Source organism: Odontesthes bonariensis, chromosome 17 (genome assembly GCF_027942865.1).
Source record: "Odontesthes bonariensis isolate fOdoBon6 chromosome 17, fOdoBon6.hap1, whole genome shotgun sequence".
NCBI lineage: Eukaryota > Metazoa > Chordata > Actinopteri > Atheriniformes > Atherinopsidae > Odontesthes > Odontesthes bonariensis.
The window spans coordinates 3,043,232-3,065,527 of record NC_134522.1 but is presented as its reverse complement, the minus strand read 5'-3'; the positions used below and the strand labels follow the sequence as shown (position 1 = coordinate 3,065,527).

Sequence of the window (22,296 nt, the reverse complement as noted above, 5' to 3'; positions counted from 1 at the left end):
ATGGCGCAGAAAGGAGTTCAGCTGGAAGGAGAAATGCTCCAGTGTTCGATCTGTTTGGATCTGCTGAAGGATCCGGTGACTATTCCCTGTGGACACAGCTACTGCTTTCACTGTGTTAAAGGCTTCTGGGATGGAGAGGATCAGAAGGGAATCCACAGCTGCCCTCAGTGCAGGCAGACATTCACAGCGAGGCCTGTCCTGGGGAAAAACACCATGTTAGCTGATTTAGTGGAGCAGCTGAAGAAGACTGGACTCCGTGCTGCTCCTGCTGATCACTGCTATGCTGGAGCTGAAGATGTGGCCTGTGATGTCTGCTCTGGGAGGAAGCTGAAAGCCACCAAGTCCTGTTTATCCTGTCCGGCCTCTTACTGTGAGGAACACCTTCAGCCTCATTATGATTCAGCTCCACTCAGGAAACACAAGCTGGTGGAGCCCTCCAAGAAGCTCCAGGAGAACATCTGCTCTGATCACGATGAGGTGATGAAGATTTTCTGCCGCACGGATCAGAAGTGCATCTGTTATCTCTGCTTAATGGATGAACATAAAGGCCACGACACAGTGTCAGCTGCAGCAGAAAGGACTGAGAGGCAGAGAGAGCTGGAGGGGAGTCGGCAGCAGATCCAGCAGAGAATCCAGGACGCAGAGAAAGATGTGAAGCTGCTTCAGCAGCAGCTGGAGGCCATCCATCGCTCTGCTGATAAAACAGAGGAGCACAGCCAGGAGATCTTCAGCCAGCTGATCCGTCTCCTCCAGAAAAGAAGCTCCGATGTGAAGCAGCAGATCAGATCCCAGCAGGAAGCCGAAGGGAGGCGAGTCAAAGAGCTTCAGGAGAAGCTGGAGCAGGAGATCACTGAGCTGAAGAGGAAAGATGCTGAGCTGCAGCAGCTCTCACACACAGAGGATCACAGCCAGTTTCTGCACAGCTGGCCCTCAGTGGCAGCACTCAGGGGGGCTACACACTCATCCAGCATCCAGATCCGTCCTCTGAGGCACTTTGAGGATGTGACAGCAGCTGTGTCAGAGCTCAGAGATAAACTACAGGACATCCTGAGAGAGGAATGGGCCAACATCTCACTGAGAGTCGCTGAAGTGGATGTTTTACTGTCACAGCCAGAACCAGGACCAGAACCAGAACCAGAACCAGAACCAGAACCAGGACCAGAACCAGAACCAGAACCAGAACCAGAACCAGGACCAGAACCAGAACCAGAACCAGAACCAGAACCAGGACCAGAACCAGAGAGCAGAGCTGGATTCTTAAGATATTCATGTGAAATCACACTGGATCAAAACACAGCAAACAAATATCTGATACTGTCAGAGGGGAACAGAAAAGTGACATTAATGGAACAGCCTCAGTCTTATTCTGATCATCCAGACAGATTCAGTTACTGGTTTCAGGTCCTGAGCAGAGAGAGTCTGACTGGACGTTGTTACTGGGAGGTGGAGATGGGAGGAGGAGAAGTTTATGTAGCAGTCGCATACAAGAACATCAGCAGAGCAGGAAGTGGGAATGAATGTGTATTTGGTTCTAATGACAAATCTTGGGCGTTAAGATGTTACCAAAACAGTTATTCATTTTGGCACAACGACATAGAAACCTCCATCTCAGGTCCTCGGGCCTCCAGAGTGGGAGTGTACCTGGATCACAGAGCAGGTATTCTGTCCTTCTACAGCGTCTCTGGAACCATGACTCTCCTCCACAGAGTCCAGACCACATTCACTCAGCCGCTTTGGGCTGGAGTTTGGTTTCCTTGGACTGTTCCAGGAACAAGTTGCAAATTTCTCACCTTAAAAAGGAAGCAGCTGAAGGTGCAGTGAGTTTTAATCTGTGAGTTTTCATTTTGACTCATTCTGTGACTCATTTAGTCCCATCGTGGTGTCATTTCTAAGCTGTTCAGAGATTTTCAGGGAATCAGTGATTTGTTGATGTTGTTCTGTTGACGACTTTCTTTTGTTGGATATCTCGATATTCTTTGACTAAAACCGACGGCCCTGATATTTCTTTATGTTCTGATTTTTACAGCCAAGACTTTCAGCTCAGTTTCATGTTGGAAGACTTTCTGTTGAGTCCAGACGCTCAGCTGACAACAAATGTCTGGATTCAAGGCGACGACGTGATTTAGATTCATCTCCCGAAGGTGATAATAAATAAAAACTCATTAATAAATAAATAAATAATAAATAAAATCAAACAGAAAGGCAACTCCAGCTGCAGTGAGCACTTCTTTCATAGCTTTTGCCTTGAGCTCGTTATTGTTTTATCTGTAAAACGCAGAGAGATCGGCCGTCATTCAAACTGTGATTCAGCAGTAGTTTATCTTTTGATTTGTAGTTCTGTTGATGGTTCAGTTTCTTTCAACCGTCTTTACCAAAACTGTTTAATCACAGAAAAAAAGCAGTTTTTTTGTCTCTGGTTGCCTTTCTCAGCAGTGATTGTGTTTGTGTCGTCACACAGTGAAGAAAATCTATAACATGATGTAAATACAGGAAAAAGGGATTTTACCTTCTTATCTTGGAAATGTTTTGCTGAGTTGTGCTTAAAAAAAGCAGATTTTTGTCTCATTCTGGACTTTAGATGATTGAATGTGTTGTGTTGCTTCAGATATGAAGTTACTTCTGAATGATGCCTTCACTGTTTTTCTCTCTGGCTTCACAATGAGGCTCATTGATTGTAAAGTTTGAACTCAGATGTGATTAAAACTTCTTGTGTCTGATATCTGAGGTGTGGTCTCTCAGTCTGAAAGAAGCAACTCGCTCCGTCTCATTTTCTTATTTTTTTACCCCTTGTCCTGCCCAGCATTATGGCAGCAGAATTGTAATCTGAATACCGTTAATGCCAAACACATTTGCTATGCCAAGGGAAGCTTTATGAATGTAAAGCTCCCCTTGATGCCCATTAACTCCTTATTTTTATTTATTTAGTTTAGTTACAATACTTAACATGATGTGATGGTGTGATGGTGCCGAACCGGACCGGGGGACAGAGAGAGAGGGAGAGCGAAGAAGGGAAAAAAAGGAAGAGAAACATGAAGAGACAAACATAGAAAACAATGAAAAATCAGACAACCAGCTGCTACACCTGTAAAAACAAAACTGAAGACGATTCACGGCTTTTGTGGGGAATCCAGCCTGAGAGGCACCAGGAGCACCTGGAAGCAGCAGTGTTGCCATAGTTACTTTCAAACAGTAATCTGACTACTGACGACTTCTTTAAAAAGTAACTTAGTTAAGTTACTGACTACTTGCTGTTAAAAGTAACTAAGTTAGATTACTTTTAGTTACTCTCAGCAGAGGCTGATCCCCCGCCCCTATAACATGAAAATGACTACCAGTTCTGCCAATACTCACTTTATTGACATTTATTTTAACCAGAACATCAAAAATAACACTGACATTTGCACACTTTTTCTTGAAATAGGCTTACATGTTTTTTAAATTAAAAAAGGACAGTCTTTCTTGGTTTTACTTAAAATATAAAAAAAACTCTTACGTAAAAAAGTAATACATAATACCCCCCCCCAAAAAAAAAAAAACTGAAATAAAATTCACTTCATTTAACATAAATACTTATAACAATAAAATAACATACTCGGACTCTAACGGCACTCAGGCCTGTGTAAATGAATGAACATGTAGGCCTATATTGAACATCCCACTGAACCTGTAGTTGTCTAACATTAGAGCAGCAAGAAGTGGTTTAATGAAACAAAAACAGTATAAAAAAATCTAAATACTCTTTCTTCACTTCATTTAACTGAAATACTTATTACAAATTAAATGCTTTTTTTTTACTTCATTAAATCTAACTTAAATACTTCTTATTAAAAATAAAGTAGCGTTTCTTGACTCAATTTAACAGAAACACTTCTTTAAAAAAACAAAATACAATAGACATTCTTGACTCCATGCATTTAACTCTGATTGCATCTATCCATATGAATTACGGTAACACTTAAGTTATATTGAACATCTTAATGAACCTGTAGTTGTCCCGCATTAGAGCAGCAAGGAGTGATTTTACAAAACAAATCAGAACAAAACCCGTATCTGTATCCATGACTTGGCTTTTAGTTGCATTTATGCGAGAAACTGTGGAGTTTAAGATAAGAATAAATAAATATAACCCTCTAGACCCCAACAGAATTTTACAACAATGCTCCAGATCCCTGGGAATTCCCAAAGAAATGGGCAATTTGAGAAACATTTCAAAGAATGTGTTCAGTTAGCAAAGCACGGCATATGATAGGCCTACAGAGGTTAGACACTTTGACTTGCGCCATCAGTCATTCACTCGCAGCGATGCAGACAAACGGACGGTCATATCACGTAACCTGCTGATAATTATGGGCCCAAGCCAGTATGGCAGTCAAGTTTTTGACCAAAAAATGTCCCGTTTATCTTGCTGTATCCACCCGTTGAGCAATAAAAGTTTAAACAAACCTGATTGATCGTCAGACCCGTCGCTTTGCAGAAATGTTTGTATGCTAGTCGCCTACAACTGCAGCTGTTACTGGATTACCCAAAGCTACAACTGACGAAGTATACATATAGATAAACACCCGTACACTCATTCAGATATCGTATATAGGTACTAGAAGATGTAATACAGTACAAAGACGTTAACAAGTCATCTTTGAGTCATCAATTGCGACCAGGTAAGATAAACAGCTAGCTAGCCCTCTCCATAGCACCGCCTGAAACGTAGGCTATATGTTATAAAGTTAGCACGAATAGCTAAAGCTAGCAACTATCGTCTGTGACGGGCACTGATAAAAAATGTGGATTAGATTGGTGTACTTATTTAAAATGATTAGGGAAAGTGAGTAAAATGTAACAAATGATATCGCTGGTGTTTCACGTGTTAGTGGGACAGATCACTTTTACTGGGTAGGTAGATGTAAAACAACGAGTGACTTCAGGCGAACCTGCTCCCGTCGCGGACACTGATATAACTCATAAGAAAACGAAATCATCCCAAATTATTTCAATACAAATGTATGGTTATAATCATGAATATATGTTTACAAGTGAAATATATGTATTGGGCTTGTAAGTAACATTCAGAAATAACATGTTAGCTTCTGTATGGTCACTATAACATGCCGGCCGGCGGCGGCCGTTACAGGAGAATAAAGGACGGCCGCTACGGGGTATACGTTCCCCCGAAATGCAGAAATAATAACGCACGATGTTTTAGATAAGTAACTTCAATCTGACTACTAGTTTTGAAACAGTAGTTGCGTTAGACTACTCGTTACTGAAAAAAGTAGTCCGACTACAGTAACGCGTTACCGGCATCACTGGTCACTAAGCGTTGATTGGTTGAAATCTGAGCATCATACCATGCTTAAAAGAACAGGCGCGACACTCAGTTGGCTCTCTTAACTTAAACTCTTGACTTACTCTTAGCTTGAGTCTTAACTCTTAACTCATAACTTCCTCTTAACTTATTTTTTGGACTCCGCGTTCTCTTACTTTTGTCTTAGCTCTCTTAAATTTTGCCTTTCGTTTTTGACTTCAAGCCTTTTTCCCTTTTTGACTTAAAATCCAATTTCGCGCTTGACTCCAATTCATCCTCTTAATTTGAACTTCCCTTATTGTTATTTAGGTCCAGACACCCGCGGTTGTTTGGTTAATCTTGGACAGCCCAAGCTCAGACCACCTTCACGCAGAGAAGGGAAGAGAAAAGCCTGTGGGACTCCTCCTGATCGAAGCCCAGGTCAGAGAATAACAGCTCGTCCCGACTTCAGCCCGCTGTTGCCATGGAAACCCGCCAGCCTCCGATAACAAACGGTTATCCAGAAGAACAAACATCACGTGCTTCGTGTCCCTGCCACCAAGTAAGGTCTCGTCTCTCCTTCTCAGACATGGTGCTGTGCAGGGCCTGAAAACGAAATTATTTTTCAATCGTTCCGTTCCGAACGGTTCAGGCATGTTTAACGTTTTCGTTCTCGCGTTCCGCCACCAACATATCGTTCCTGAACCGGTTCGGAACGCAAAATATCGTTCGTTCTTATCGTTCCGGCAGTGTTTGGCGGGCCTATCAAGTCTACGTGCGTGGACTTTACCTTAGAATAGACGTACTCATTAGTATTTGCCCTTGATTTACACCGTAGCTCTATGCCCAAAAAGAATAAATCACCGGCAGCATCCAAAAACATTCAGATGGGCTATCCATCCCACAAAGCTTACTGTAGCCTATAGGCCTGTTCTATGATAAATCATTTCTTATCAAAAACATTTCTGGATAAGTGGGGGAGAGCCGGGACGAATGAAACACGTGCGCCAATGCGCGAGATCCAAATTTCTGTTAAGCTTTTTTTCTGCCATTCTGAAGACTATATTTCATCTAATTCACTTATTCTGTTATTATTACTTGAGGCTACTTACTTGAGCCCTGTTTCAGATTCATAGTGGATCCTCCTGTTTTACTTTGACCCAGCATTAAGGCGTGGGTGACGATTGAAACAAGCGTTTCATTCGTCCCGACAGCGTCCTCCTACTGACACTTAAATCCTTTTGGTCAGTAAACCTGACAACGTTAACATTTCATACTTTCGGATTTATTAAAGTAACGATTCATCTGCTGTTTGGTCATAACATCCTACTGCATAAAACAACTAAAACAACTTTTGATCACAAAAAAACTACGACGGGTAAGATTTTACTTATCAGTGTCAAAAACAGGCTGGTGGGGCTAACGCTGGAACGAGGTGACGTCACGGCACGAGCTTTCCCGGGGTTGGCCAGTCTTCACAGCTTCCTGCATTGAGCCTAGCGGGCAGCGAAGTGAACGCACAACCGGAAGTAGTCTTTGTTTTCCCCTGACAAAGGCTACGCTTTTGTGAAATTTTATAAAATATACAGAGAACGAAAAAAACCCGTTATTAACCGGTTTTGTGGATTTCAGAATAACGTTTGTGTTCCGGAACAGTTGAAGACCATTTTGTTTTCGTTTCCGTTTCCGTTCCTTGAACCGGTTCGGAGCCCTGGTGCTGTGTTGGCCCCTTTAATATGCTGTCAAAGTTAATTAGCCGATACTGAACTCAGGGTAGCGAGAGGCCAGACTTAATAAACTTTCCCCATTCATCCCATTCCAACCTAGCTACGTCTCTCTCTTAACCCGTATTTTATTATAAAGACTGCAAATGATCTCTATTCTGTCCTCTTTATCAACTGTTGGCATATAATTGTGAAAGACTGTTTAAATAAAAGTTTTGTAAATGATCAGAGCGTCACAGAAATTCTTAAGTGTCGGATATCCCTTCAGACAGAATTCGACTTCAGTGAGACTTTTCCCTCATAACTTTTAACAGTTTCTCCTCCCAGGACTGTAACGAAATTAAGGTTATGGATATGGCAGGTGGTGCCCCTTTCTTTTATTAATATCCAGCATATTAATCCATTTTCACGTGTAAAATCGCTACAGTATCGTCTGCATGACTGTGATAATTGATGTTAAAGTTCTGCAATATCTGACCCAAAGGGAGCATATACAAGTTAAACAGAAGAGGTCCAAGAATTGACCCCTGGGGGACTCCACGAGTCATGGCCACTCGCTCAGATTCATAGCTGCCAACTGTAACAAAATAACTCCGGCCTTCTAAGTAGGACCTGAACCAGTTAAGGACCGCTCCAGAAAGTCCAACCCAGTTTTCCAGCCTGTGCAACAGGATTCTGTGATCTACAGTATCAAACGCAGCGCTGAGGTCCAACAGAACCAGGACTGAAACATTACCAGAATCAGTGTTCAGCCTGATGTCGTTTAACACTTTGACCAGAGCTGTTTCAGTGCTGTGATGACGTCTGAAGCCTGATTGAAAGTTATCAAGACTTCCACTTTCATTCAGAAGGTCGTTGAGCTGGTTAAATACAACTTTCTCAATAATTTTAGATATAAAAGAGAGATTAGAGACGGGTCTGTAGCTGTTCATCATAGAGGCGTCTAGAGTTCTCTTCTTTAGGAGTGGCTTAATGGCAGCTGTCTTTAGTGACTTGGGAAAAATGCCTGATGCCAGTGAGCTGTTAACTATTCGTAGGAGATCACTTTCTACTGAGGTAAAAACAGTTTTTAAAAAGTCGGATGGTATTATGTCCAGAGTGCAAGTTGTTGATTTCAGATGCCGAACTGTTTCCTCTAGGATTTTAAAATTAACAATATTAAATTGTGAGATAACGTCAGAATATGTACATTCCTTCTCAGAAGCTGTTTAGTTAAGTATTGTAAACTCAAAGGTCATCAAGAAATGTTCAGATAAGAGAGAGTTATGAGGGAACACTGTTAACTGTTCACTCTCACCGCCATAAGTCAGCACAAGATCAAGGGTGTGATTAAGGCAGTGAGTCGGTCTGTGAACACTCTGAGGAAATCCAACAGAGTCTCATATAGAATTAAAGTTCATATTCAGGCTGTCATTTCCAACATCTACATGAATATTAGAGTCACCCACTACAATGACTTTATCTGTACTCAGCACCAACTGGGATAAAAACTCTGAGAACTCAGACAGGAACTCAGAATAAGGGCCAGGTGGACGATACACAACAACAAACACAAGAGGTTTCTGTGGTTTCCACTTTGGGGAAAACTGAGAAGCAGATATTCAAAAGAGCTCAAACTAATCTTTGGTCTTGGACTGATTAGTAGTCCCAGATAGAATTGAATGGACTGAACTCTGATAACCTCCCTGTTCCTCCTGCTCTCACCCACAGCAGCTCGCTCTGCCCACATGTTTCCTTGTTCCCTCCCCTTCAGATCTGCAGCTCATGATGGGCGTAACCAACAGGAAGTGAACCGACCGGCTCTGTTCTCTGCACCGACACGTCATTTATAGGTCAGAGCTCAGGGCAGTTTCAGCTTTGAGGAAGTGAAACTCACTCAGTCGCTGCTGCTAAACGGTGAAATGGCGCAGAAAGGAGTTCAGCTGGACCGAGAAAGCTTCTGTTGTTCGATCTGTTTGGATCTGCTGAAGGATCCGGTGACTATTCCCTGTGGACACAGCTACTGCTTTCACTGTGTTAAAGGCTTCTGGGATGGAGAGGATCAGAAGGGAGTCCACAGCTGCCCTCAGTGCAGGCAGACATTCACAGTGAGGCCTGTCCTGGGGAAAAACACCATGTTAGCAGCTTTAGTGGAGCAGCTGAAGAAGACTGGACTCCAAGCTGCTCCTGCTGATCACTGCTATGCTGGAGCTGAAGATGTGGCCTGTGATGTCTGCTCTGGGAGGAAGCTGAAAGCCACCAAGTCCTGTTTATCCTGCCCGGCCTCTTACTGTGAGGAACACCTTCAGCCTCATTATGATTCAGCTCCACTCAGGAAACACAAGCTGGTGGAGCCCTCCAAGAAGCTCCAGGAGAACATCTGCTCTGATCACGATGAGGTGATGAAGATTTTCTGCCGTACGGATCAGAAGTGCATCTGTTATCTCTGCTCTGTGGAGGAACATAAAGGCCACGACACAGTGTCAGCTGCAGCAGAAAGGACTGAGAGGCAGAGAGAGCTGGAGGGGAGTCGGCAGCAGATCCAGCAGAGAATCCAGGACGCAGAGAAAGATGTGAAGCTGCTTCAGCAGCAGCTGGAGGCCATCCATCGCTCTGCTGATAAAACAGAGGAGCACAGCCAGAAGATCTTCAGCCAGCTGATCCGTCTCCTCCAGAAAAGAAGCTCTGATGTGAAGCAGCAGCTCAGATCCCAGCAGGAAGCCGAAGGGAGGCGAGTCAAAGAGCTTCAGGAGAAGCTGGAGCAGGAGATCACTGAGCTGAAGAGGAAAGATGCTGAGCTGCAGCAGCTCTCACACACAGAGGATCACAGCCAGTTTCTGCTCAGCTGGCCCTCAGTGGCAGCACTCAGGGGGGCTACACACTCATCCAGCATCCAGATCCGTCCTCTGAGGCACTTTGAGGATGTGACAGCAGCTGTGTCAGAGCTCAGAGATAAACTACAGGACATCCTGAGAGAGGAATGGGCCAACATCTCACTGAGAGTCGCTGAAGTGGATGTTTTACTGTCACAGCCAGAACCAGGACCAGAACCAGAACCAGAACCAGGACCAGAACCAGAACCAGGACCAGAACCAGAAACAGAACCAGAACCAGAACCAGAACCAGAACCAGGACCAGGACCAGGACCAGAACCAGAACCAGAACCAGAACCAGAGAGCAGAGCTGGATTCTTAAGATATTCATGTGAAATCACACTGGATCAAAACACAGCAAACAAATATCTGATACTGTCTGAGGGGAACAGAAAAGTGACATTAATGGAACATCCTCAGTCTTATTCTGATCATCCAGACAGATTCACTGACTGGTGGCAGGTCCTGAGCAGAGAGAGTCTGACTGGACGTTGTTACTGGGAGGTGGAGATGGGAGGAGATGTTGATGTAGCAGTCGCATACAAGAACATCAGCAGAGCAGGAGGATGGAATGAATGTATATTTGGTTCTAATGACAAATCTTGGGCGTTAAGTTGTGGCCAAAACAGTTATTCATTTAGGTACAACAACAAGGAAACCTCCATCTCAGGTCCTCGGGCCTCCAGAGTGGGAGTGTACCTGGATCACAGAGCAGGTATTCTGTCCTTCTACAGCGTCTCTGGAACCATGACTCTCCTCCACAGAGTCCAGACCTCATTCACTCAGCCGCTCGGGGCTGGAGTTAGGTTTTCTGGGTTAGTTTCAGGAGCAAGTTGCAAATTTCTCAGCTGAAAAAGGAAGCAGCTGAAGGTGCAGTGAGTTTTAATCTGTGAGTTTTCATTTTGACTCATTCTGTGACTCATTTAGTCCCATCGTGGTGTCATTTCTAAGCTGTTCAGAGACTTTCAGGGAATCAGTGATTTGTTGATGTTGTTCTGTTGACGACTTTCTTTTGTTGGATATCTCGATATTCTTTGACTAAAACCGACGGCCCTGATATTTCTTTATGTTCTGATTTTTACAGCCAAGACTTTCAGCTCAGTTTCATGTTGGAAGACTTTCTGTTGAGTCCAGACGCTCAGCTGACAACAAATGTCTGGATTCAAGGTGACGACGTGATTTAGATTCATCTCCCGAAGGTGATAATAAATAAAAACTTATTAATAAATAAATAAATACACATAATAAGTAAAATCAAACAGAAAGGCAACTCCAGCTGCAGTGAGCACTTCTTTCATAGCTTTTGCCTTGAGCTCATTATTGTTTTATCTGTAAAACGCAGAGAGATCGGCCGTCATTCAAACTGTGATTCAGCAGTAGTTTATCTTTTGATTTGTACTTCTGTTGATGGTTCAGTTTCTTTCAACCGTCTTTACCAAAACTGTTTAATCACAGAAAAAAAGCAGTTTCTTTGTCTCTGGTTGCCTTTCTCAGCAGTGATTGTGTTTGTGTCGTCACACAGTGAAGAAAATCTATAACATGATGTAAATACAGGAAAAAGGGATTTTACCTTCTTATCTTGGAAATGTTTTGCTGAGTTGTGCTTAAAAAAAGCAGATTTTTGTCTCATTCTGGACTTTAGATGATTGAATGTGTTGTGTTGCTTCAGATATGAAGTTACTTCTGAATGATGCCTTCACTGTTTTTCTCTCTGGCTTCACAATGAGGCTCATTGATTGTAAAGTTTGAACTCAGATGTGATTAAAACTTCTTGTGTCTGATATCTGAGGTGTGGTCTCTCAGTCTGAAAGAAGCAACTCGCTCCGTCTCATTTTAAGCATCCGGACGCCATCACTGCTGTTTGATGCAGATTTATGTTGTTTTACTGAGAAGTTTCTTTGCTGCTGCTCAGCCGCTGACTGGCAGATTTTACACGTTAAGAACTCAAACATTAAAATGTGCAGTTTGGATTAAGTTCGGTCTCTAAGCTTCAGAAGTTTATACAACGCCCGGTGAAACCTAATACTGACCCACCTTCAGCCAGAGAATTTAAAGGTTTCTAAGTTTCAACTAAAGGAGGATTCACACTTTAAGAGCCAAGAGTTCCAGAGTTTCACAGCTTTATTAAAAAAACAAAACAGTGTACACGAATAAAAACAGTTGTGCTGCGGAGAGGCCATCCTGGGCTTTCCAGTGATGTGTGATTTGTTGGGGTTTATCCACTAACTTACTGCTGTTGTGCCCATAAAACATGCTGGTCAGTATGGCAGCCATTTTGAAAAGCCCAGGAAAAACTTTTACCATCACTTCCTGTTTCCTTGTAAGTAGCTTTGGATAAAAAAGTCTGCTGATTGCATGAATGCAAATGTAAATGTAAGCTGAAGGATCCGGGGACTATTCCCTGTGGACACAGCTGCTGCTTTAACTGTGTTAAAGGCTTCTGGGATGGAGAAAGCTATGACATGTCGACGTGTGGTTTGGATCCGGCACAGATCCGTTATTCAGATTTTACATCTGCGCTCAATATGAAATCCACACACTCTTGTTTTTCTTTTTTCTTTTTTCTTTCAGAAAAAAAGTCAATATCTGAGCTTAAGTCTAAGCAAACGCCTGCTGTTAAGGTGCACACATAACCGAACCCATACAGCAAAGGTGATGCAGCAAGCTCCAGTGTGGAATCAATCAATCAATCAATCTTTATTTATACAGCGCATTTCATACCACAGGCAACTCAATGTGCTTTACATAAAGACATACAGAAATACAGGTAAATAAAAACATCAATCAGGTAATTTTAGCTAACAGTAGGATTGGTATAACTACAACAGGTCATTTGAGTAAACTAACAAAAGCTAACAAACATGGATAAACTTTCCTCTAAGAGGAAGCATTTAAAAATATAGCTAATAACAGAACGGTTGATATAATGAATGATAATGAATATATAATAATATACAATGAATATACCTTAAACCTTTGGAAGATACCAGCATTCATGTGTTGGATGTTTTTCTGGGTAAGGACCAGATGTGGAAGTCTACACAAAGGAAAGGGACTGAAATCGCCTAATTTACAACCAGCTTCGGCCTATGAAAGCTTTTGGGAGTGGATTTAGCAACAGACATTTGCCATAAACTTGAGGGATGCATTAACAATTCAAGATGAACAAACATAGAACCCTTTTTGGAGAAATGGGAGACTAACCCATTCCGTACCTTATCTGGACCAACAAATCAAAGTTGCCATTTTACCCTCATTCCCCCCAGATAAGAGAACCAGATGCCTAAATAGGACTGAAATGACTTTACTCAGATTCACTTTCAGCCGAATCTTAAAACTGTTTTAAATGTGTTTGATATCTTTGTACAAGTTCTTTCAGGTTCTCAGCGAAGTCACGAGATGCATTTAAAGGTGATTTTCACGATTGTGACCAGGGGCGTCTGTAGCTTGAGCAAACATTCGGGGCTGTAGCCCAGACATGAAAATAATTTTTAACGGGGTCAGGGGGTTTTTCCCCCGGGATTTTTTTTAAAAAAAAGGGTGTTAAAATGAAAATTTAACACAGTTCATGACCAGCTGCTTAACATGTTGAATGCCGAGCTGTGAATGTTGGCATTCATGTTTTGATAAAATGCCGAGATCCATATATCCAAATGCTGACATTGTGTCTTTGTTAGCCCGGTGCGTTCACACCAAACGCGATGCGAATATTCGCACCGCCTTCATCGCGCGATCGTTGCCGCAGGTGTAAATTAAATTCCATCGCCTCAAACGCCTCTTTCGCGCGAGTAAAAAACGAGTGAATAGCTCAAGGGGCTATCCATGGCTGATCGCGTCCTTGTACCTGCTGTGGCAGTCCGAGATTCGTCTGAAACGCACACGCCGTCGTGTCTGGATCAGTGACATCACTGATCTCGGCCTTTTTAAATTGAAGCTTAAGACCCACCTTTTTAGACTGGCGTTCCAACTCTGATTAGGGCCACTATGCTCATTCTTTCCGCTCTAATTATCTTAATTTTATACAAATTTTATTCAATTAATTTTTATTGCACTTGTGGAAGGCTTTTAATGCCCTGCATCACTTTTAGCACTTTTACCATTTTTGCATCGTGTTTTATGTTTTGTTTTACGTATTGTTGTTTTTTATCCTGTTGTAAAGCACTTTGAGTACCAGTTGGTGATTGTAAATGGCTATATAAATTAAATTTGATTGATTTGATTGATTGATTGATTGATTGACATCATCCGGTGGTGCATTCAGCTCGGATAATTTCATCGCCTTCTCCATGAGTTCCGTCTGGATGACGGCCGCCTCCAGCGGCACCCCAGGCCCACCAGGACCCAGCCCGACGACCCGCTCGGCAGGACCGGCGCCGCGATCTCTCGGCAGGACACCATGCCACAGGCGCCCCGCAGCTGAAACGGAGCCGCGGCCCAGCTGCGGAGCGCCTGCAGCCGGCGTCCCGCCGAGAGATCACGGCACCGATCCTCCCGTGGCGGCCGCTTCCAGCGGTGTTTCGGGCTCGCCGGGACCCAGTTTGGTGGCCTGCTCGGGAGGATCGGTGCCGTGATCTCTCGGCGGGACGCCGGCTGCAGGCGCCGGTCCTCCCAAGCGGGTCGTCGGGCTGGGTCCTGGTGGGCCTGGGGTGCCGCTGGAGGCGGCCGTCATCCAGACGGAACTCCTGGAGAAGGCGGTGATTTAATTTTTTTATTTTATTTTGTCAGGGACCATGTGCAAAGTACATTAATTACAAAGTAAAGAGATGACCTGCACCAGATTGTAGCTTAGAAGCTAATTTCCATCTGCAGTCCCATCTGCATGTCACAGACAGCGCCTGTCCATCTGTCTCCACGTCACTGACGTCCAGAATCTCAACGCTGATAGGCTGTCTGGCGCGAATATTTCACCAAAGTTGGATTTTTTGAACTCGCGCGGCGGCCACCGCATCACCGCACCGCATCACCGCACCGCCTCACCGCGCCTCAGAATCCTGCGGTCTGAGCTGGTTACAAAGTTGCATGATGACAGCAGCGCCGCGGTAGTCTATCACCGCTCAAAGTGTGGTCCCGTGACGGAGCTCTCCTTCTTTTTCTTCTTCTTCGTTCGTTCTTCTTCTTATTATTATTATACATATTTTTCTTTATGTCAGTCCAGAGAGATTCGGGGCTGAAGCCCCGAATGACCAGGTCTCTCGACGCGCATGATTGTGACTGAAAGCGTGGCGAAGAAATGATCTTGTTGGAAAAGTGACTAACCCGCCTATGGAACCATATTGCCCCCTAGTGGTCTGTAGTGTTGAATAGTTAAATCCACACGTAACCGAACACATACAGCAAAGGTGATCCACATGGTCTCAGGAGCATGGATCCAATATTTTGACTAATGAAAAATTATTTCTTTTTTTTATCACTTAAATTTTTATTGACAAATCAACAGAAGCAAATACAAACACAATCAACTTAAACAAAAAGCTGCCTTGGAATACATCAAATTATTACCATCTTGCGGATTAGTCTATTCATCAATTACTGTCCAATATCATCTTGAGCCTTGTATAGTGTCCATTTCTCCCATTTCTTGTCCAGTTGAGCTTCCTGAAGCCTCAATATGTGTGTCAGTTTTTCCATTAGAAAGATTTCTTCCATAATTGAGTGCCACTGATCTTTTGTTGGTGGTGTTTCTTTTCCCCAGTTTCTAGTGATGGCCTTTTTGCCTGCCGCCAACAATATTTTGATCAAGTAGCTGTCACCAGTGGCAACAGTCTCTTCTGAAAATTTACATAGATGAAGCACCGAACAGGTCTTTGACACTCCATATCCTTATATTTTCTTTAGCTCCGTACATACCATTTCCCAAAACACAGTTATTTTTTGACAATTCCAGAAAACATGAGACTGGTTCACATCAAAAGATCCACATCCCCGCCAACACTTCTGACGACTATTCAGTTGCCTACTTTTCATTTTCGGTGTAATAAAAAAGCGGATTAGGTTCTTCCATGCGAACTCTCTCCAGATTCGTGAGTAAGTAGTTGAGTGATGAACCTTCCACATTTCATGCCATTCCTCATCTGAAATTTCTAAATTAAGTTCTTCCTCCCATTTCAACTTATGTAGTTATGCAGACTCACGCTCAGCAGCGTGTGCACAAGCTGTGATTGACAGGTAGGATTCCTCCACCCTAACTTGATTGGTTAAAAACAGCCGGGCGCGCTCGGTTTTTGCAAGCATGATTACAGGCTTCAGAGGGAGCTACAGATTTCTATTTTTCCTAAACAGCCTATTTAATATTCTACTTCCAGAATCCCATGACAGTTCAAGCTGATATGACTAAAAAAAAATTGCCGACCGCAGCTTTAAGATTTATTTTTAGGAATAGCCCATTATGATCTGATATATCTGCACCTCCAATCCTCATAGGTGTCAAGTAACGAAGTACAAATACTTCGTTACTGTACTTAAGTACACTTTTTAGGTATCTGTACTTTACTCCATTACTTATTTTTCTGCCTACTTCTTACTTCTACTCATTACATTTTCACACAAGTATCTGTACTTTCTATTCCTTACATTTTCAAAACAAACAGCCTCGTTACTCTTGGCTTCAGTTTTTTTTTTTTTTTTTAACTCTTGGCTTCAGTTTAATGTTTATGTATTTCACGTCATGTGCGCCATCCACACCTAGTGAGAACGAGTGTAATTGGATGAATCATATAACGCAAACACTCATTGGTTAGGCTATTCGTCAAATTAAATCGTCATTCGTCAGAAGCGAGCAGGTGTTCTACAACTAACTGCAAACTCGAAGCTGCCACGCAAAATGTCCGATTCAGAAAAAGATTCAGAAAAAGATGGCGAAATGTCTGAAAGGTCGGACACAGACGAGAGCGTATCGGGAGATGGAGACGGAGACCAAAGAGACCTTCCTCATCCTTGGCCCTATCCTTTTTCAAAATAGTCAGGTGCAAAAATGACTCAATGTAATGTGCAATGTAAACTCTGCACACCCTAGACCCACATAATTTTGGCGTTCAAGAACTCTCCCTCCAATTTGAAAAAACATGTAGAGGTAAAATATAAGCTTATTCTTTGTTACCACCGAACTGTGAACTGATAATTGATATATTTTGCTGCAGCTTGGCTAGCATAGGAACATGCCAAGACATGCCCGGTTAGCAGCTAACAATTGTCAAAGGCGTTAGCCTTGCCTCTGATGTTTTCGGAATAACAACTGGCATAGTTATATATTTTTTCAGGCAGTAAGACTTTTTTTTTTTTTTTTTGATGGGACTGAATTCCAATAAAGTTTGAGAAAGAACATGCTCCTTGAGTGACTTTGTCTTTGACAGTAATTGTTTTATGATTGTTGTCTTGGGCCACATGTAGAACTAATCAGTTTTCAAATTAAGCTTGCAATTCATATAGTGGCATCTACCTTTTTGTTTGTGGGTTTTAAAAAAAAATTATTTAAAGGTTACTTTATACTTTTATACTTTAAGTAGGTTTTGGAGCACATACTTTTTCACTTTTACTTAAGTAAAAAGGTCAAGTTGATACTTCAACTTTTACCAAAGTGTTTTTAAACTGCAGTATCTATACTTCTACTTAAGTAACAAATGTGTGTACTTTTGACACCACTGCCAATCCTACACTCAGTCACTCTATATCCATCTTCCTTATTTATGAAATAATAATCTATTCTTGAGTGTACATTGTGTGTTGCCGAATAATGCGTAAAATCCTTTTCAAAAGGATTGAGGTTCCTCCATATGTCTATCATTCCCATTTCCTCTAATGACACCGTAACAAATTTTGATATCTGTTTTGTATTCCCCTTTAAACTTGTCGTGTCTAAACTATGGTTCAAGATTATATTAAAATCCCCCCCACAGATTAAAGTACCTTCCTTTTCCGTTGCAACAAGATTAAACAGAGATTTAAAAAATTGTTTACTGCTTTCTGGCGGTGCGTAAACATTTATCAACGTAACAGGTTCATTTTCTAGTTTTCCCTTCACCAGTACGTATCTACCCTCTTTATCTTTGATTTCCTTTTCACAGATAAATATAGTTGAGTTTGGGATTAATATCATAACCCCCCTCCTACGTCCTTGTTTGTACGTACTATAGTACGAATTCCTGAATCCAAATTTTTTTAATTTTTCATGCTCCGTCTGTGAGAGATGAGTTTCTTGTAAAAATATGACATGTTGTTTTTCTTTTTTCAGTTTAGTTATAACTATTCCTCTCTTTTTAGGTGTGTTTAGACCATTTACATTTATGGACAGTATTTTCAGATCGTTACATACCATATTGCTTCACTTTGATGCATATATGTTTTTTCCCAAGCAGCTCAAAAAAATATGAACATGAACAAAATTAAGAACATTAGAACTTCCACAGGGGGGTTCTTCTCCTCCCCAAGTCCCTGTTGGAGGGTGGATGGGAAATCCTCTCCTTGAGGGCCCATCTCTAAACCTAAACAGTCTAGATAAGTCCAACATTGTCTCTGTCCAGTCGGTAGTCTATTACTGTTCATAAATCTATATTATTGAAGCCTTTTCATATTATTTAGTCTCAATCAAAGGACTATGCCTTGTTTTTACTGTGTTATTAACCCAGAACAATATTATCTGAAGCCCCGTTGCTTTTTCCCCCACAAACAGGGGCGTCGCACCCGTGGGGGATGGGGGTGTTTCGACACCCCCACTTTTACAGCAAGATGATTTCATCCCCCCCACATTTTCAAAAGGTAAACCCGTTTGCCCACCCTCGTAGTGCACCAACATACAAAAAGGAGCGCACCTCAGCTCCATTACGCTGCACGAAAAGGCATTGGTCAAACTGAACGGACATTCACCCAATCACAGACTGTTGTCCGCGACACGAACGGCCACCTCTGGAACCTGATTGGACACCTCAGGTGTCACTCCAGTTGATTGACAGGCAAGTCTCGTTGAAAGATGAGTGAGAAACGCGGCGTCTTTGAAATGAGTGGCAGGCGTAGAGAGTGTCCTGTTGTACTGTCAGAGTGAACCTACTTTCCTGGAATACATCATTTTCAGTTAAGTTTGAATGTGATTTCCAAATGAGTCATTGTTTTTTAAAGACACTGCACATTTAGAGAAGAGATTTTGTTGCCAATTGTTAGGCTAAACGAGTAGGCTAAAGTTAGGAAAGGCTAATGTCACGTTAGCATGAAGCTATGTAGCACTTTAAAAAACCATATCATTGTTGGTTTTCAGTAAGTGTGTAATCAACACAGTTCATAAGGATTTCATAACTGTAACGTTAGATGAAACTGATATGATATTTGGGCATTTGTTACAATGTCCATGAAGCTTGTTTGTTATTATAAAGGTATAAAAGTATAACTTTAGCCAAGCTACTTCACCTGACTGACCTACATGATCTGGTTTAATTTTATAGCAGCTCGGTTTGGAGTTGGTTTTAAAGTAAGTTAAAGCACAAGAATGGAGACAAAGAGTTTAAGATTAACACAATATTGAGGTTTAACCCGGCTGTCTTATTTTGTGTAGGGACAGATAACAATGAAAAGACTTCTTTGTAAAGAAGCACAAGTCAGACCCAGATCAGGCCCCAGCCATGAAACCAGCAGCCCTGGCAGCTCCCAACCAGGCAGGTCAGTGTGGGCAGACACAAGGAGCCAGGCTTCCACCACCAGGTCAGAGTATTCAAAGGCAGCTAAATGCATCTCCACTTTATAGAAGTGGAGCCTCACTTTGCCCAGATTGTTAATGTAAAGAGGGGGACGCATATGTCCTGCTGGTGAATGTTGTGATCACAATAGTGTGAGTGGGTGTGTGAGATGTGTGATGCATGCATCATTTTATTTTTTTTTCTGTATACATCAGTAGTGACTGGCCAGACCTGTGGACTGTCAAACAAAAAGAAGAATTTAAATCCTAGTTTTGTTGAATGATTTAAAATAACATTCATCCAAAAAAATGATATTCAATATTTGCAGTGATATTTATATACTGTATATCTAACAAAGTATGCTAGAATAGTGTTCAGCTATTGAGAAGTGAATAGTTTGTTTCAATGTTACGACAGTGCACTTTTGAGTTTATCTGATTGGTTTTGATGTTTGGAAGGGAATGATTTTTGGTAAAATATGAACAAGGATGCATTGTCACTGCACCTGATCAAGTCATAATAATTTTGTATTAGTGAGACCCCCCCCCCCCCAAGCCACACATCAGAACTTAATGGGGGGTGGAAATAATGATCAGAATCATACTCTTAAGAGGGCAATTATATATTTTCGAGAGTTTTCAATCAAGCCATGAAGTGCAGTTTTTTTCAGGAAATTTGCAGCCTACAGTAAATCCACGGTGATAACTCCGTGATAGTGATTAAATGTTACATTTTGTGATTAAAAATGTGTAAATTATGATACTGTATCTCTATTGTGAGGCTTGACCTTTTTATATACAGTCTATCGACTTGATGTGGTGCTCATGTGCCCCCCCCCCCGGAACACCCCCACATTTAAAATCACTGCTCCACCCCTGCCCACAAACATGATGTTACTTATCAGGCCTCCTCTGGTATTCTTGCAACCTCTCCCTCGCGCGTTGTGCCGCCGTCTCCTGGCTTGATCTACCGGATCTCGCTCGCTGCCATCCCGGGTCACTTCGAGTCTTCCCCGCCGCTCGTCCCGCGTCCTCATCTGGCGCGTCGGCGTCCACAGTTGATCCCCTTGCTCTCATGTCCCGCGCCGCTTCCCCCGCGTTGTCATAGCTCTTCAACTGTCAGTCTGGAAACGGATCCCATTTTCTTTCAATATTTATGTTTTGGCTTTTTTACGATTTCCGTGGGGTAGTCGTGGTCAAATTGGATTTTCTTGTTGCCCACCTGTATCCCCTTCTTCTGCCAGACTTTCTGTAGGACCATCTCCTTCGTTTCAAACTTTAGGAAATCTACCACCACTGTTCTCGGAGCGCCGGCCGCGTCAGGTCCGTCTTCTGCTCCTGAAGCTCTTTGTGACTTTCTGTAAGCTTCAGCTCAATGTCTTGTCTCAAGGAAGCGATTTCTTGTTTCATTTCACCTTTGAGCTCCTCTTTGATTGTTGTCAGCTCGTTGTGGAGTTCTTGCTTGAAGTCCCGTATATCACCGCGGATAGCAGCGAGTCCAGCTTTCAGTGTGTCGGCGTGGTCCATTTTCTCTGTCAGGTTCACTTTCGTCGGTGACTTCTCTTGTGATTTGTTCTGGCGTTTTCAGTGGGGTTTCGTTGTTCCTACGGCCTCGTCTGCCACTCATCTCAAAGTTTAAAGTAGTTATATGTCGAGTTTACTTGCGTTGAGTGGTTTAATTCTACCGACTTGGGCGAGCTAAAAAACTATGCTGCCAACCCGTCCGCCATCTTACCGGAAGTCCCTACGTGCGTGGACTTTACCTTAGAATAGACGCACTCATTAGTATTCGCCCTTGATTTACACCGTAGCTCTATGCCCAAAAATAATAAATCACCGGCAGCATCCAAAAACATTCAGATGGGCTATCCATCCCACAAAGCTTACTGTAGCCTATAGGCCTGTTCTATGATAAATAATGTCTTATCAAAAACATTTCTGGATAAGTGGGGGAGAGCCGGGACGAATGAAACACGTGCGCCAATGCGCGAGATCCAAATTTCTGTTAAGCTTTTTTTCTGCCATTCTGAAGACTATATTTCCTCTAATTCACTTATTCTGTTATTATTACTTGAGGCTACTTACTTGAGCCCTGTTTCAGATTCATAGTGGATCCTCCTGTTTTACTTTGACCCAGCATTAAGGCGTGGGTGACGATTGAAACAAGCGTTTCATTCGTCCCGACAGCGTCCTCCTACTGACACTTAAATCCTTTTGGTCAGTAAACCTGACAACGTTAACATTTCATACTTTCGGATTTATTAAAGTAACGATTCATCTGCTGTTTGGTCATAACATCCTACTGCATAAAACAACTAAAACAACTTTTGATCACAAAAAAACTACGACGGGTAAGATTTTACTTATCAGTAGCCCCTTTCACACTGCCGAATAACCCGCGTTTAATTCGCGAATTTAGCGTGTCCGCTGTTGTGTTCACACTGCCGACCCGGGCTGCCGCGTCAACTCGACTCGCCTTTCGACCCGCGTCGGACCCTAGTCTTTTTGCCGAGCCGAGTTTGATGTGAACACAATCGACGCGGGTCGGACGTGGGCGTGACGTGAGGAGTTTAAAAGACAGAATGGACAGCTGATTCAGAAAAACAGCGACAGGTGAGGACACGTTTTACTCTGTTTTAGCCTACATCAAGTTCGAGACATTTTTTAATATGGCCAAATGGGGAGACAAGGAGGTCCGCGAGCTCCTCAGCCTCCGAGCAGAGGACGTTATTTACCGCCACATTTCGGGGACGGTGAAGGATGGACCTCTGCTGGAAGGGC

At 42.6% G+C, this 22,296-nt stretch overlaps 1 protein-coding gene across 1 annotated transcript; it reads left to right on the top strand.

Annotated features, from left to right (window-relative positions):
* LOC142365945 (tripartite motif-containing protein 16-like) lies at positions 1-2,411 on the top strand. Its single transcript, XM_075447697.1, has one exon. It carries the CDS (start codon positions 1-3, stop codon positions 1,819-1,821), a length of 1,821 nt encoding a protein of 606 aa, XP_075303812.1. The 3' UTR covers positions 1,822-2,411.
* The last annotated feature ends 19,885 nt before the right edge of the window (positions 2,412-22,296 follow it).